This window comes from Oncorhynchus kisutch, linkage group LG26, assembly GCF_002021735.2.
Source record: "Oncorhynchus kisutch isolate 150728-3 linkage group LG26, Okis_V2, whole genome shotgun sequence".
Classification (NCBI taxonomy): domain Eukaryota; kingdom Metazoa; phylum Chordata; class Actinopteri; order Salmoniformes; family Salmonidae; genus Oncorhynchus; species Oncorhynchus kisutch.
In genome coordinates, this window is record NC_034199.2 from 36,054,569 (window position 1) to 36,067,247 (window position 12,679).

Here is a 12,679-nt window from a genome sequence, read left to right on the forward strand (position 1 = left end):
TAACGCCTTGATCACACCAATAGTGTCTGCGCAAAATAGTGTGCAACATCTGGATGTGTGCAACAAAAGTTCAACAGTCACCTTCTGCTACAATTTTTGTCAAGCCGTCTACGCGTAGATTGATGCATACGTCAGATAAATCCAACATATTCACCACAGAACGCACAGCAACTGCCTCTGCACCACAGACGCTGCTTTCCATTGGAAATTACTGCACTTCTGCTGTACTACAATGAAAAACCCTGTCTGCTATACCACAATGAAAAACCCTGTCGGTGTGACCGAGGCGTAAGCCACTAGTCTTCAGCGACATCTTCTGGTATAAACAGATTTTTTCACATAGAATAGACGTCTGTCATGGCATTATGTGATACCAAACCCAAAGTCAAGCTTTTATATGTATTACAGATGACCATTTATTTTGACAACCCAAAATACCAAAGCACATTGACAAATAAACGTAATCAAAAATTACTGCAGGTGGATAATATCCGCATGAGTCCATGTCGCTAATACCGACAAAAAACAATGATAACTCAATATTTTTAGTCTGTATGGCTCCAGTCAAATGCAACCCCACCCAACTACTGAGAATGGTTGTTTTCTCATAGTTTGTTAAATTTACAAATAGGTGTGCCTCATTTACGAGCCACCAAAGAAAATTACATTTTCTGCTTTGTCATTCCACCTTATGGTATAGCTGTGGGGCTTTAGGGGGCGCTATACAGGTTCGTAGGTTAACCCTCAACTGCCAACAGTCATTGGCTCTTTAGCCATTCTCCTCGGGGAAAATATATAGAGGACCAACCAACCACCATGTACAAATGTCTCTGCTTTACATGCAAGGCAATTATAACAAGTTATTGTCCTTCAACGTCGGTGTTGGCGTTCGTTCAATCAGCGCCTCCTTCCTTGACAATGGGCTCCACATCACCCTCCGAAGGCTCTTCTCCCCCTTCTAGGAAGGAGGACTCTTCAGTCTCCTCCTCTGAGGAGCACTCGTCATCTGACTCTGCTCTTTCACTTTTGCCTCTGGACTTTTTGGGGGCTGGTGTATTCTTGATGATGATTTCACCGTCGCTGTCATCTTCATTGATCTTCATGGACCTCCTCCTCTCCAGGACAGAGGGGGTGCACACTGGGGTGACATCCTGAGGGGAAACAAATCAACACAGAGGATGTTATACCCAGGTAATTTCAGAGCTATGGGTCTCTATGAGGTCAGCCTCTATTGATGTATCTCTATGGGTGGGAACATGTTCACCGTGCATAATAACAAGTCAATGAGTGGGTATTATTCTTACTGAGTGCGAGAATCATTTACTTGTTAGATATCGTGATGTGATTGTGGGCACATGGGTTTAATCACCTTGCTATACAGAGCAGGCAATAAGCTTAACGTACCACAATACTGTTGGCACAGTTCTCACCCCAGACAACTGGTACACCTGAGGTAAGTTTCAGAATGTGCCAAAAAGCATAGCTATATACAACAAAAAAGCCTTCTGTAGTTCAAAGTAGTCATTCTAAAACGTGTTCTTTTCTGATTAATTGTCCTTACCTCACTACATGTGGACGCATTCACAGTGTCATCTAACTTTTTCTTCTGTGGCACTTGGGAAGCCTTCAAGGGTTTACAATAGATTAGGATATAAGTCAATAATGCAGGTTCAAATTCAATACATTCAAAATGTTTTTAAAATGTGAACGTATAGACTTTTAACTTTAATTTCACACAAAGAAACATCTATTGAACTGTTGAGTCAAATGCAAAACTTACAAATCCTGGGAAGTCATAGTCAATTCCCTTCTCTGCCAGCCTCTTGCGGAGCTTGGACTCTTTACGCAGTAGCCTTCCAGTCATCTCTGTGACCTCCTCTGGTGTGTGTCTCTTGTTATAGCGAGACACAGCAGGCTGCCTGGGCTTCTTAAACTCTCTCTGTGATCCCACAAACAGCTTCTCATGCACCTTCTCAGCAGGGACCAGGTGACCTGTGGAACAGAATACAACTTTATTAGTGCATCTGTCTTCTCTCCTCCCACAAAAGACACACACTACAAGACATCAAGAGCAAGGGGCAAACGTTAGACCTGAACGTATGACTGAGTTTAAATTAGGAGCAGCTTATTTCTTCAAAACTTACATTTGATCAATCTCTCGCCCATCAGGTAGTTGTTCATGGTCTCAGCCACGATCTTGGCAACATCATCGCAGTCGAACTCCACAAATGCATAACCTTTGCTCCCACCTGTCTGAGAGGAGAAAGGTCAAATGTTTGCGAGGGGACGGACATAAAGTCTATACTGTTACATTTGCGGTTTTCGAAACATGTGACCCTCATCTTTCATATCAGCGAGAAAGAAAGTTTAATATTAAAAAAAGATATGCTTACTGTAGCAGTTTTAGAGTGCTAGAGCCATATGCTGTGTGCGCCTCCAGTTGACAAACTACACATCATGCACAGGAGTTCAGCACATGCTAGAGACATGGTTGTGTGGAAAAACTAACCCTTAACCTATAGGTGTAGTAAGTTAACCTGCTGTTTTTAGACAATTATTTCTGGGTGATATGAAAGGTGTTCTTTATGTTTCTAAAAACATTACCACAACAAATGCGTCTTAAAGTTTAGAACGTGCATCAGGGCTCTCTGGCCATAAAATACTATCCTCAGTAGGCGCTAAAGGTAGTTAGTCTATGAACGGGTTACCCTCAACCTGATGGCTATCATATCATGTATTATTTAGGTTTTACCATAAAACACTAATTATATCCATGTTCACTTGCCATTAATGATATATAGCTATGCATGAGTGGCTGTACAGTAAGTCATTGTGGGCACATGGGTTTAATCATACAGAGCAGGCAATAAGCTTAACGTACCACAATACTGTAGGCACTGTTATCTCACCCCAAGCAACTGGTACACCTGAGGTAATTTTCAGACGGTGCCATAAACCTGTGATGAATCAAGTGATACGCATGTGAAAGTATGTTTGTCAAAATAGAAATTACATGTTTGCCTTGACAAGTAAGTGGGCTGGAAATATCCACCATCTTATTCATAAGATCACTGATCAAAGATCGACGATACCTTTTTACTCCTGGCCAGTCGTAACCTGACGACTTTTCCAAACTGTTCAAAGTAGGATTTGAGCTGAGGTTCAAACAAGCCAGTGGGAAGGTGACCAACATAAATCACTCCTGGACTTATTTGGTGTCCCTGTAGAAAAATGAATAAAATGTGTCAAAGCATAATCCAAAATTGACTAAGAACATCAATACTCTGTCCGAGTTTGATAGCTAACGTTAGCTCGTTAGCTAGCAAGTTAATAAATAAAAAATAGTTAGCAAGTTAGTGACTAGCAGCACATCGCTTGATGAAACAATCTAAGAAATCAAATGGTTGGATGAACTAACAAGTCACTTTTTTTTAAATAAACGAGGATTTTTATTTAATTGTAGCAGTCTAGCTAGATTGCAAGTTCCACATGTGGATTGTAGTTAGCTTTCAGGCCACTGGCAGAGTCGCATGCGTTTGGGAAAACTAACCTTGTTGGGTCGCTTCTTCACCTCCTGGACTTTCTTCTTGAATTCAGCCTCCTCTTTAGGGTTCAAAGCAAGTAAAGCTTTAGTCGGCTTAGTGGCCGCCGGTGCCTTTGTTTCTGTCATGACAGTTATTTTATTATTTTAACAGAAGTAAAACTATTCGCGAGAGAGAACACACGACGTTCCGATCGCAAAATGACCACGTTTTCTTCTCTTCCGCCCAGTAACCCACGTGACTACACTCAACGACGAGTTAGTTGAGTCAACTACAGTTGTCCTTATTTCTAAACAGCGTCACCTATGGGCCGGAGGGATAGCAAGGCATCTCTTGATTGGAACCACAAACACATGTATTCTTATTTTATTATGATAAGAGCAGTGGTGTAAAGTACTTAAGTAGAAATACTTTAAAGTACTATTTAAGTAGTTTTTTTGGATATCTGTACTTTACTTTACTATTGATATTTTTGACAACTTTTACTTTTTTTTCTTTTTTTTCACCTTTATTTAACCAGGTAGGCTAGTTGAGAACAAGTTCTCATTTACAACTGCGACCTGGCCAAGATAAAGCATAGCAGTGTGAACAGACAACACAGAGTTACACATGGAGTAAACAATTAACAAGTCAATAACACAGTAGAAAAAAAAGAGAGTCTATATTCATTGTGTGCAAAAAGGCATGAGGAGGTAGGTGAATAATTACAATTTTGCAGATTAACACTGGAGTGATAAATGATCAGATGGTCATGTACAGGTAGAGATACTGGTGTGCAAAAGAGCAGAAAAGTAAATAAATATAAACAGTATGGGGATGAGGTAGGTAAAATTGGGTGGGCTATTTATCGATAGACTATGTTCAGCTGCAGCGATCGTTAGCTGCTCAGATAGCAGATGTTTGAAGTTGGTGAGGGAGATAAAAGTCTCCAACTTCATCGATTTTTGCAATTCGTTCCAGTCCACTTCACTACATTACCTAAAGAAAATATTGTACTTTTTACTCCATACATTTTCCTTGACAACCAAAAATACTACTTACATTTTGAATGCTTAGCAGGACACGAAAATAGTCTAATTCAAGCACTTGTCAACCGAACATCCCTGGTCATGCCTACTGCCTCTGATCTGGCGGACTCACTAAACCGAAATGCTTTGTTTGTAAATTATGTCTGAGTGTTGGAGTGTGCCCCTGGCTTTCTGTAAATTAAAAAAACAAGAAAATGGTGCCATCTGGTATGCTTAATATAATGAATTTGAAATTATTTATACTTTTACTTTTGATATTTAAGTATATTTTAAACCAAATACTTCTAGACTTTTACTCAAGTAGTCATTTTCTATAAAGGTATCTTTACTTTAACTCAAGTATGACTTTTTCCACCACTGGATAACAGCTATTGTCATAAGAAAATAGGAAGGAAGCTGGCAGAGTTTCCTAGAGCAGGCAGAGTTTCCTAGAGCAGGCAGAGTTTCCTAGAGCAGGCAGAGTTTCCTAGAGCAGGCAGAGTTTCCAGTGGATTGACCTACCCAGGATGTCAAAGGTAGGCAATTCAAATAATATCACCTAATTATTTAATTATCTTTGAAATGTAGTATAAGTCATATTTTGTTGTTTGGAACATAATTTAGTTGTTGATCATATCCAGTGTGTTTTCTTAAATGCAACATCAAAATGCATTACCTTTACAGCCTGCTTAAAACTATAGACGATGTAGATTGCAATTTACACCAAGTATTACAATAACTCTGATATGAGAAACATCGCAAAATCGCAAAAATAAAAAAGTACAGAGAGAGAAAGTTTAAAAGCACAGAGATCTTCCATTGCTTCTCTACCAGAGCAAACGGTGGATCAGAACTCAATTAAAGCACTGTGTCTGTGTTTACACAGGAAGCCCAATTCTGACCAATGATTGGGCAAAGTATCAGAATTCGGATGCCTGTGTAATCGCAGCCTATGAGACCTAAAAGAGTTACGTAACTGCAGTCCATCAGGAGAGGCAAACACATTCAATCCCTGTCCTCAACTAGAGATCCATTGAAAAATAAGCAGAAAGTCTGTATCGAGAGAGAGAAAGATGAAGCGTCAAGCATGCACTAACAGGTTAGAACCTACAGACAGTGAGACGCAGGCGCAGCTAAAATCAACACTCTGCACTTATGGCATTTTTGTCAAAGCTAACATATGGTGTGCATATGGCATCTTTAGAACGGAGTCTAGAGATGTGATGTATCAATGTGAGGGTTATGGCGAGAGCTACAATACATCACAGTTAAGAGGGGAGGTCTCTCACCATTGTTTCTCTGAGGTGGAAGAGCTCATAAGGACACTGCTGACCTGCAAAAAAACAAACCAAAATCTAAAACTGACACTTACCTAAGCCCTAACCGTAACCAAACTGTTAACCCTGACCCTAAATCTAAACTTTTCTGAAATTAGATATCGGTTTGCATGTCAGGAGTGTCCATATAGCCTTTTCCTAAATGAGGGAAGGGGATTTACTGAAAGTCCCTTCGAATAAATGAATACATAACATATTAACAATATTATTTTCCAAACAGTACCAATGGCACACTCTTAGAAAAAAGGGTTCCAAAAGGTTTCTTTGGTTGTCCCCATAGGAGAACCTTTTCTGGAACCAAAAGGGTTCTACCTGCCACCAACAAGGGTTCTTCAAAGGTTTCTCCAATGGGAGCCGAAGAACCCTTTAAGGTTCTGAATAACACTTTTTTTTTAAAGAGTGCAGGCATGAAGGGCTGTAATTGAATGATAAAATATAATGAAATGCATCTAATAGATTCTAATGTAATGATCATTCATTTTCTTTCAAAGCTTCTGCCTACTGGCTAGATTTGAGTGCTGACAAATCTCTTTGGAGCTCACAAACAACATAGGATTTTTTCCCCGTTCTAATTTTCCCCTCTTATTTTCTTCTCCCTGTTCTTCCTTGGGAATATGTTTTCGCCATCTATTTAAACAGTGTGAGTGATAGCTTTAGATAACCCCTTTACAGAACTGCCCCTGTGTAATGAATGTCATCGGGAGAAGGAGAAGAGGACCAAGGTGCAGTAAGTATTCATCATATGTTTAATAAATACAAAACATTTGAACAAAAAAAAAAAGTTCTGCAAGGTGCAATACACAAAACAGAAAACAACTACCCACAAAACCCATGTGGGCAAGAGCTACCTAAGTATGGTTCTCAATCAGAGACAACAACAGACAGCTGTCCCTGATTGAGAACCATACCCGGCCAAAACAAATGACATAGAAAAAATAACATAGAATGCCCACCCTTGTCACACCATGGTCTAACCAAAATAGAGAATAAAAGCCTCTCAATGGCCAGGTCGTGACACCCTGGCAAGAATATTTACTCTTATGTGTGTAGGAAAATCATTGCCAAAAGCTTGGCCTAGATGCTGAGCACATCAAAGGCTTGTGGTGTTTTGTTCACCTGCTGTGAAGAGAGCTCTGGGCGGTGTGTGTGTGTGTGTGTGTCTGATTGTGTGTTTGATTGCAAAACCCAACTCAGACAAACTAGTATTGATTGAAGTTTCTTACTTTCCAGATCTGTTCCGTTCGGCAGCTGAGGCGAGACCCCATGACATTCTGAAGCTGTACAACCCTTAGGGCAACGTCATCAACATCTCCCCGTGCCTGGAGCCCACCAGTCCTACCTCCTGCTATAAGCTAGAGGTGGTGGCTGCTGACTGCAACAGTGAGATGTTAGGTATTCTGTGCTATGGCACCAGAGCGATTTGGTTGACAGTAACTGTTGTTTGTTTCATAAGGGCCTGTACTGTATATATTGACTTTGGTATTTTAATCAATTGTGTACAGGTGTGGAGCTTGCTGTGGCACTATGATTTGACCTCTCCTCCATGGAGAAAAGGTAAAGAACATATACAGTATCAGTCAAAAGTTTGGACACATCTACACATTTAAGGGTTTTTCTTTATTTTTAGTGAAGAGTGAAGGAAAAGCAGCTAACAAGTGCTCAGCATATGTGGGAATTTCTTCAAGACCATTGGAAAAGCATTCCAGGTGAAGCTGGTTGAGAGAATGTCAAGAGTGTGCAAAGCTGTCATCAAGGCAAACGGTGGCTACGTTGAAGAATCTCGAATATAAAATATATTTTGATTTAACACTTTTTTAGTTACTACATGATTCCATGTGTTATTTCATAGTTTTGATGTCTTCACTATTATTCTAAAATGTAGAAAACAAGTAAAAATAAAGAACTACCCTTAAATTAGTAGGTGTGTCCAAATGTTTGACTGGTACTGTAATATAGAATAAAGAATATAGCAAACATATAGAATCAACCATTCACAAGGTTGGGGCCAGTTCTGAAACTGTCTGCCCATGTGAGGAAGTTTTGTAAGTCATTAGGGCCATATGTTCTGTACCCCAGACTGCGGGGCTTGGAGAACAAGATCCTGATTGAGGCTGGTGAGACTCCAGCAACAATGTATGAGATAAAGAGAAAGAAGTCATTACGGGAGAAACTTGAGGTAGGTTGTGTTTTTGATGCTGCACAGCTTCAATTTGATTAATGATATGAAAAGGCTCATTCATTTCCCAGTATGTAAATTCACTGTGTTCTCCAACTAGCCGACTGTATCCGTCTCCCTACAAAGTGTTGAACCTCTCAGCTGGCTTGGACTGTTCAAAGAGCTGTCTGAAGAACACACAAGTCCTCTCCTTTCAACCACAAGATAACCCTGTGATAACCCTGTGCAAGACCAGAGAGGAGTGTGAACATGTACAGGAAAAGTTCCTGCAGATGAGGCAGGTTTACTTTTTACACTCTCTGTCAATAGAGACAGTGTGATATCAAATGAATAGAATCTTAGGCTCATGTCACTCTTATCTCTACTCCAGCCACTTTAATCATGGGAATTGATGGGAAATGATGTAAATATATCACTAGCCACTTTAAACAATGCTACCTTATATAATGTTACTTACCCTACATTATTCATCTCATATGCATACGTAGATACTGTACTCTATATCATCGACTGCATCCTTATGTAATACATGTATCACTAGCCACTTTAACTATGCCACTTGGTTTACATACTCATCTCATATGTATATACTGTACTCGATATCCTCTACTGTGTCTTGCCTATGCTGCTCTGTACCATCACTCATTCATATATCCTTATGTACATATTCTTTATCCCCTTACACGGTGTATTTTTGGAATTGTTAGTTAGATTACTTGTTCGTTATTACTGCATTGTCGGAACTAGAAGCACAAGCATTTCGCTACACTCGCATTAACATCTGCTAACCATGTGTATGTGACAAATAAAATTGATTTGATTTAAAAAAAAAAATTTTATCCAGACTACATTGCTTGAATAGTAGCGTTGCAACTGAGATAAAAAAAAATTCATAGGAAAATAACAGAATAGTCATTTTATGTTCCCCACAGTTCCCTCAAGGTATCAGAGGAAGTGAGACAGTACCTCAACACCCAAACTTTTGACAATTGGTCAGTTCCCCATCTATTCAATGTGCCCTTGAGCAAGGCACAAAACCCCAATTGCTCCTGTAAGTGTAATGAATTCCGTTTCCTGAGTCTGTTTTTTGCCAGTGTTCTGTCCTGGAACGCACCCTGTCTGGTTGCCGGGTAATGTAGCCAGTTGGGAGTTCTGATTACCCGCACCTGTATCCCATCAGCTATCTGCACACCTGGTCCTGATCATCTCTCCTCTTCATAAGCCCGGACCTGACAACCATTCCCTGCCGGATCGTTAGCCATGAACAGTATGTTGTGCCATAGTATCAGCCTCAAGTTGGATAGAATTTGTTTTGTACGTCTTGCTTGCCTTAAACTTACCTCCGTTTGTTCTGTCTTCAGTTACTCACCCGGATCATTCACCCCATTCCCGCCTGGTCGTCGGAGGATTCCGCTTCCCCATTGGATCCACCTATTTACTCCCATCAACTCACCACCGCTAACCGCTACGCCACCTGGATATATCTACCCATTCACATTCACTTGTAAATAAATACTCACGTTCTTCCTACTCTCCTTGTCCTGGTCTGCTTCTGGGGTCGATTTTGAAGAAACGTGACAGTAAGTCGTTCTGGATAAGAGCGTCTGCTAAATGACTAAAATGTCAAATGTAATTAGTCTTTTTCCACTTTACTTAGAAAAATGTACCAATGGACTTTCTTACACGGTAGAAGTTGCAGAGAAGTGGGTTGTAGCAGTGGGAAAAGTACCCAATAGTCATATTTAAGTACAAATAAAGATACCATAAATAGAAAATGACTCAAGTAAAAGTCACCCAGTAAAATAGTACTTGAGTAAAAGTATTTGGTTTTAAATATACTTAGGTATCAATGCAGACTGATGACATAATAAACAAACGAAGCATGTGTTTAGTGAGTCCGCCAGATCAAAGGCAGTTGGGATGACCAGGGATGTTCTCTTGATAAGTGTGTAATTTGGAGAAAAAAATGTCCTGCTAAGCATTCAAAATGTAACGAGTGCTTTTGGGTGTCAGGGTACTTTACACCACTGCTAATTGGTGAAGGACATCCACGTCCCTCAATTGAAGAAATATTCAATAGAATCATTCAGTGGTTTGCCAGCTAAGACATTGATTTATTGAAGACCAACCAGTGATAACATGATGTAGATTTTCTTTTTACTTGGCCTGTACAATTTCAATATCAAATGTTATTAGTCACATGCGCCGAATACAACAGGTACAACAGCTACCTTACCGTGAAATGTTTACTTGCGAGCACCTAACCAACGCAGTAAAAAAAAAAAATGAAGGAATAAGAAATAAAAGTAACAAGTAATTAAAGAGCGGCAGTAAAATACAATAGCAAGACTATATACAGGGCGGTACCGGTAGATATACATTTAAGTTGTACTAAACATGTAATAACACAGCACTGTGACACCACACAACCATAGAAGTCCTTTAGCAATAAACCAAAACAAATGTAAATGTTTTCTATTAGTATAATTCATGTGGATGAATGTTATAGCAAGTATCCATCATTGAGCTGTATTCTCTCGACTTCTCTTAAGATGATTCTTTATTCTCTGGTAGATGTGTGGGCTGATCTGGCTGACCAAATGTGTGACCTGAAAAGTAAGATTGACCTGCCATTGACCTGCTCACCATACTGACCTCTGACCTCTGTCACGACCTTGATCACACGGGATACAACAAGGCCTACCAGGTGACCCATCTACTATATCTGACCACCACAGATACAGTAGTGCACACTGTGTGTATGTGTGAGTGCGTGTGCATCCGAGTCAACGGATAGCTCACATCAGCCCTATCTTTCAGAGAAATGTTCATACTGAAGTGGCCCTGCACTACAATCTCCCCCTTGGAGAACCACCACTTTGCTGTGGCTTTTGAGTTTCTGGAGATGTTAAGGGTGGTATGGGTGGCTGGAGTTGGGCTATGGTGTGGATAAACTTTTCAGATGACAACAGTACACTGTTGGTCTTTCTTACAGAATGAAAACAACATTTTCAGAAATTTGGCATCTGAACAGTATAACTGGATAAGAGGGATTCATCAAGAAAGTATGTATTTCTTAGCTGCCTCCCCACCACAAACACATGTTTACGGTTATCTAACCATAATGTGTGTAAAGTGCATCAAACCTTATGGAAATCCACATGATTCACATTTGGAAAATCACATGAGACATTTGTTTTTAAACACTTGATGTGGAACCATGTGTTTTTGGAACATATCACATTCATTTTCACATATGGATTCACATTTTGACATGAGATTTTACAGGAATGTTTTCAACATATTAGACACACATGACTATATTGTGTATGTTTACTTATACAGTTATTATTTTTCAACATGTCCTTACCTGGGACTTGAACTCGCAAGCTTTTGGTTCTCTGAATTTTAATCTCCGTGCTACGCCATCACGTATTCCTACACCTTGAACTTCAAAGTAAATCTCATCCATGTTAAAAATACACAAGAAAAACAATTATATTTATTCAGGACTAACATTAAAACAGAATAATATTCCCCAGCAACATTAGAAGACTATGTAGAAAACTCTCAAATTAATGAAATATACTGAACAAAAATATAAAATGCAACAATTTCAAAGATTTTACTGAGTAACAGTTCATATAAGGACATCAGTCAATTTAAATAAATTGATCAGGCCCTAATCTATGGATTTCACATGACTGGGCAGGGGCGCACTGGGCAGGGACCCACTTGAGAACCAGGCCCAGCCAATCACAATGAGTTTTTCCTCCACAAAAGGGCTTTATTACAGACAGAAATACTCCTTAACTTGGCATGCCACACTTGCAATTGCAACTTATAAAACACTTTAGATGCTGTAAAACTGTAAAAACTAAATAACTGTATCCTGTCATTTTATATACGAAACAAAAATATAAATGTTTCATGACCTGAAATAAAAAATCCCCCAAAAAATTCATCCACAAAAAAATCGTATTTCTCTCAAAATTTTAGGCACTAATTTGCTACATCCCTGTTAGTGAGCATGTCTCCTTCGCCATGGTAATCCATCCACCTGACATGTGTCGCATATCAAGAAGCTGATTAAACAGCATGATCATTACACAGGTGCACCTTCTTCTTGGGACAATAAAAGGCCACTCTAAAATGCTGCTGCTGAGGGGAGGTGGCTCATAATAATGTCTGGAATGGAGTAAATGGAATTGGCATGCTGACTGCAAGAATGTCCACCAGAGCTGTTGCCAGAGAATTGCATGTTCATTTCTCTACCATAAGCCGCTTCCAACATTGTTTTAGAGAATTTTGCAATATGTCCAACCGGCCTCAGATCAAGTGTAACCACGTCAGCCCAGGATCTCCACATCTGGCTTCTTCACCTGCGGGATCGTCTGAGACCAGCCACCCAGACAACTGATGAAACTGTGGGTTTGCACAACTGAAGAAGTTCTGCACTAACTGTCAGAAACTGTCTCGGGGAAGCTCATCTGCATGCTCGTCATCCTCACCAGGGTCTTAACCTGACTGCAGATCTGCTTCTAAACCGACTTCAGTGGGCAAATGCTCACCTTTGATGGCACTGGCACTCTGGAGAAGTGTGCTCTTCATGGATGA

The 12,679-nt window shown here is 39.9% G+C and overlaps 1 protein-coding gene, 1 non-coding gene and 1 pseudogene across 2 annotated transcripts; all 3 read right to left on the bottom strand.

Moving 5' to 3' along the window:
- Positions 1–391: 391 nt before the first annotated feature.
- On the bottom strand, positions 392–3,881 carry nifk (nucleolar protein interacting with the FHA domain of MKI67). Its single transcript, XM_020461868.2, has 6 exons — positions 3,551–3,881; positions 3,093–3,221; positions 2,145–2,253; positions 1,781–1,992; positions 1,562–1,624; positions 392–1,151 (listed from the first exon to the last, which is right to left on the bottom strand). The coding sequence occupies exons 1-6, from the start codon at positions 3,668–3,670 to the stop codon at positions 894–896; spliced, it is 891 nt and encodes a 296-aa protein (XP_020317457.1). The 5' UTR covers positions 3,671–3,881; the 3' UTR covers positions 392–893.
- LOC116357760 (small nucleolar RNA ACA64) lies at positions 1,344–1,469 on the bottom strand. The gene has a single exon (XR_004205702.1). It is a non-coding gene; the product is annotated as a small nucleolar RNA ACA64 (small nucleolar RNA).
- Positions 2,829–2,948, bottom strand: LOC116357759 (uncharacterized; annotated as a pseudogene).
- Positions 3,882–12,679: the final 8,798 nt, after the last annotated feature.

Excerpts from the sequence above, each read along its gene's own strand:
- nifk (XM_020461868.2), bottom strand. The coding sequence starts at position 3,670 with ATGACAGAAACAAAGGCACCGGCGGCCACTAAGCCGACTAAAGCTTTA. Across the intron at positions 2,254-3,092 it reads GACTGGCCAGGAGTAAAAAG|ACAGGTGGGAGCAAAGGTTA; the intron begins GTATCGTCGATC and ends TTCTCCTCTCAG. Across the intron at positions 1,152-1,561 it reads ATGCGTCCACATGTAGTGAG|GATGTCACCCCAGTGTGCAC; the intron begins GTAAGGACAATT and ends GTTTCCCCTCAG.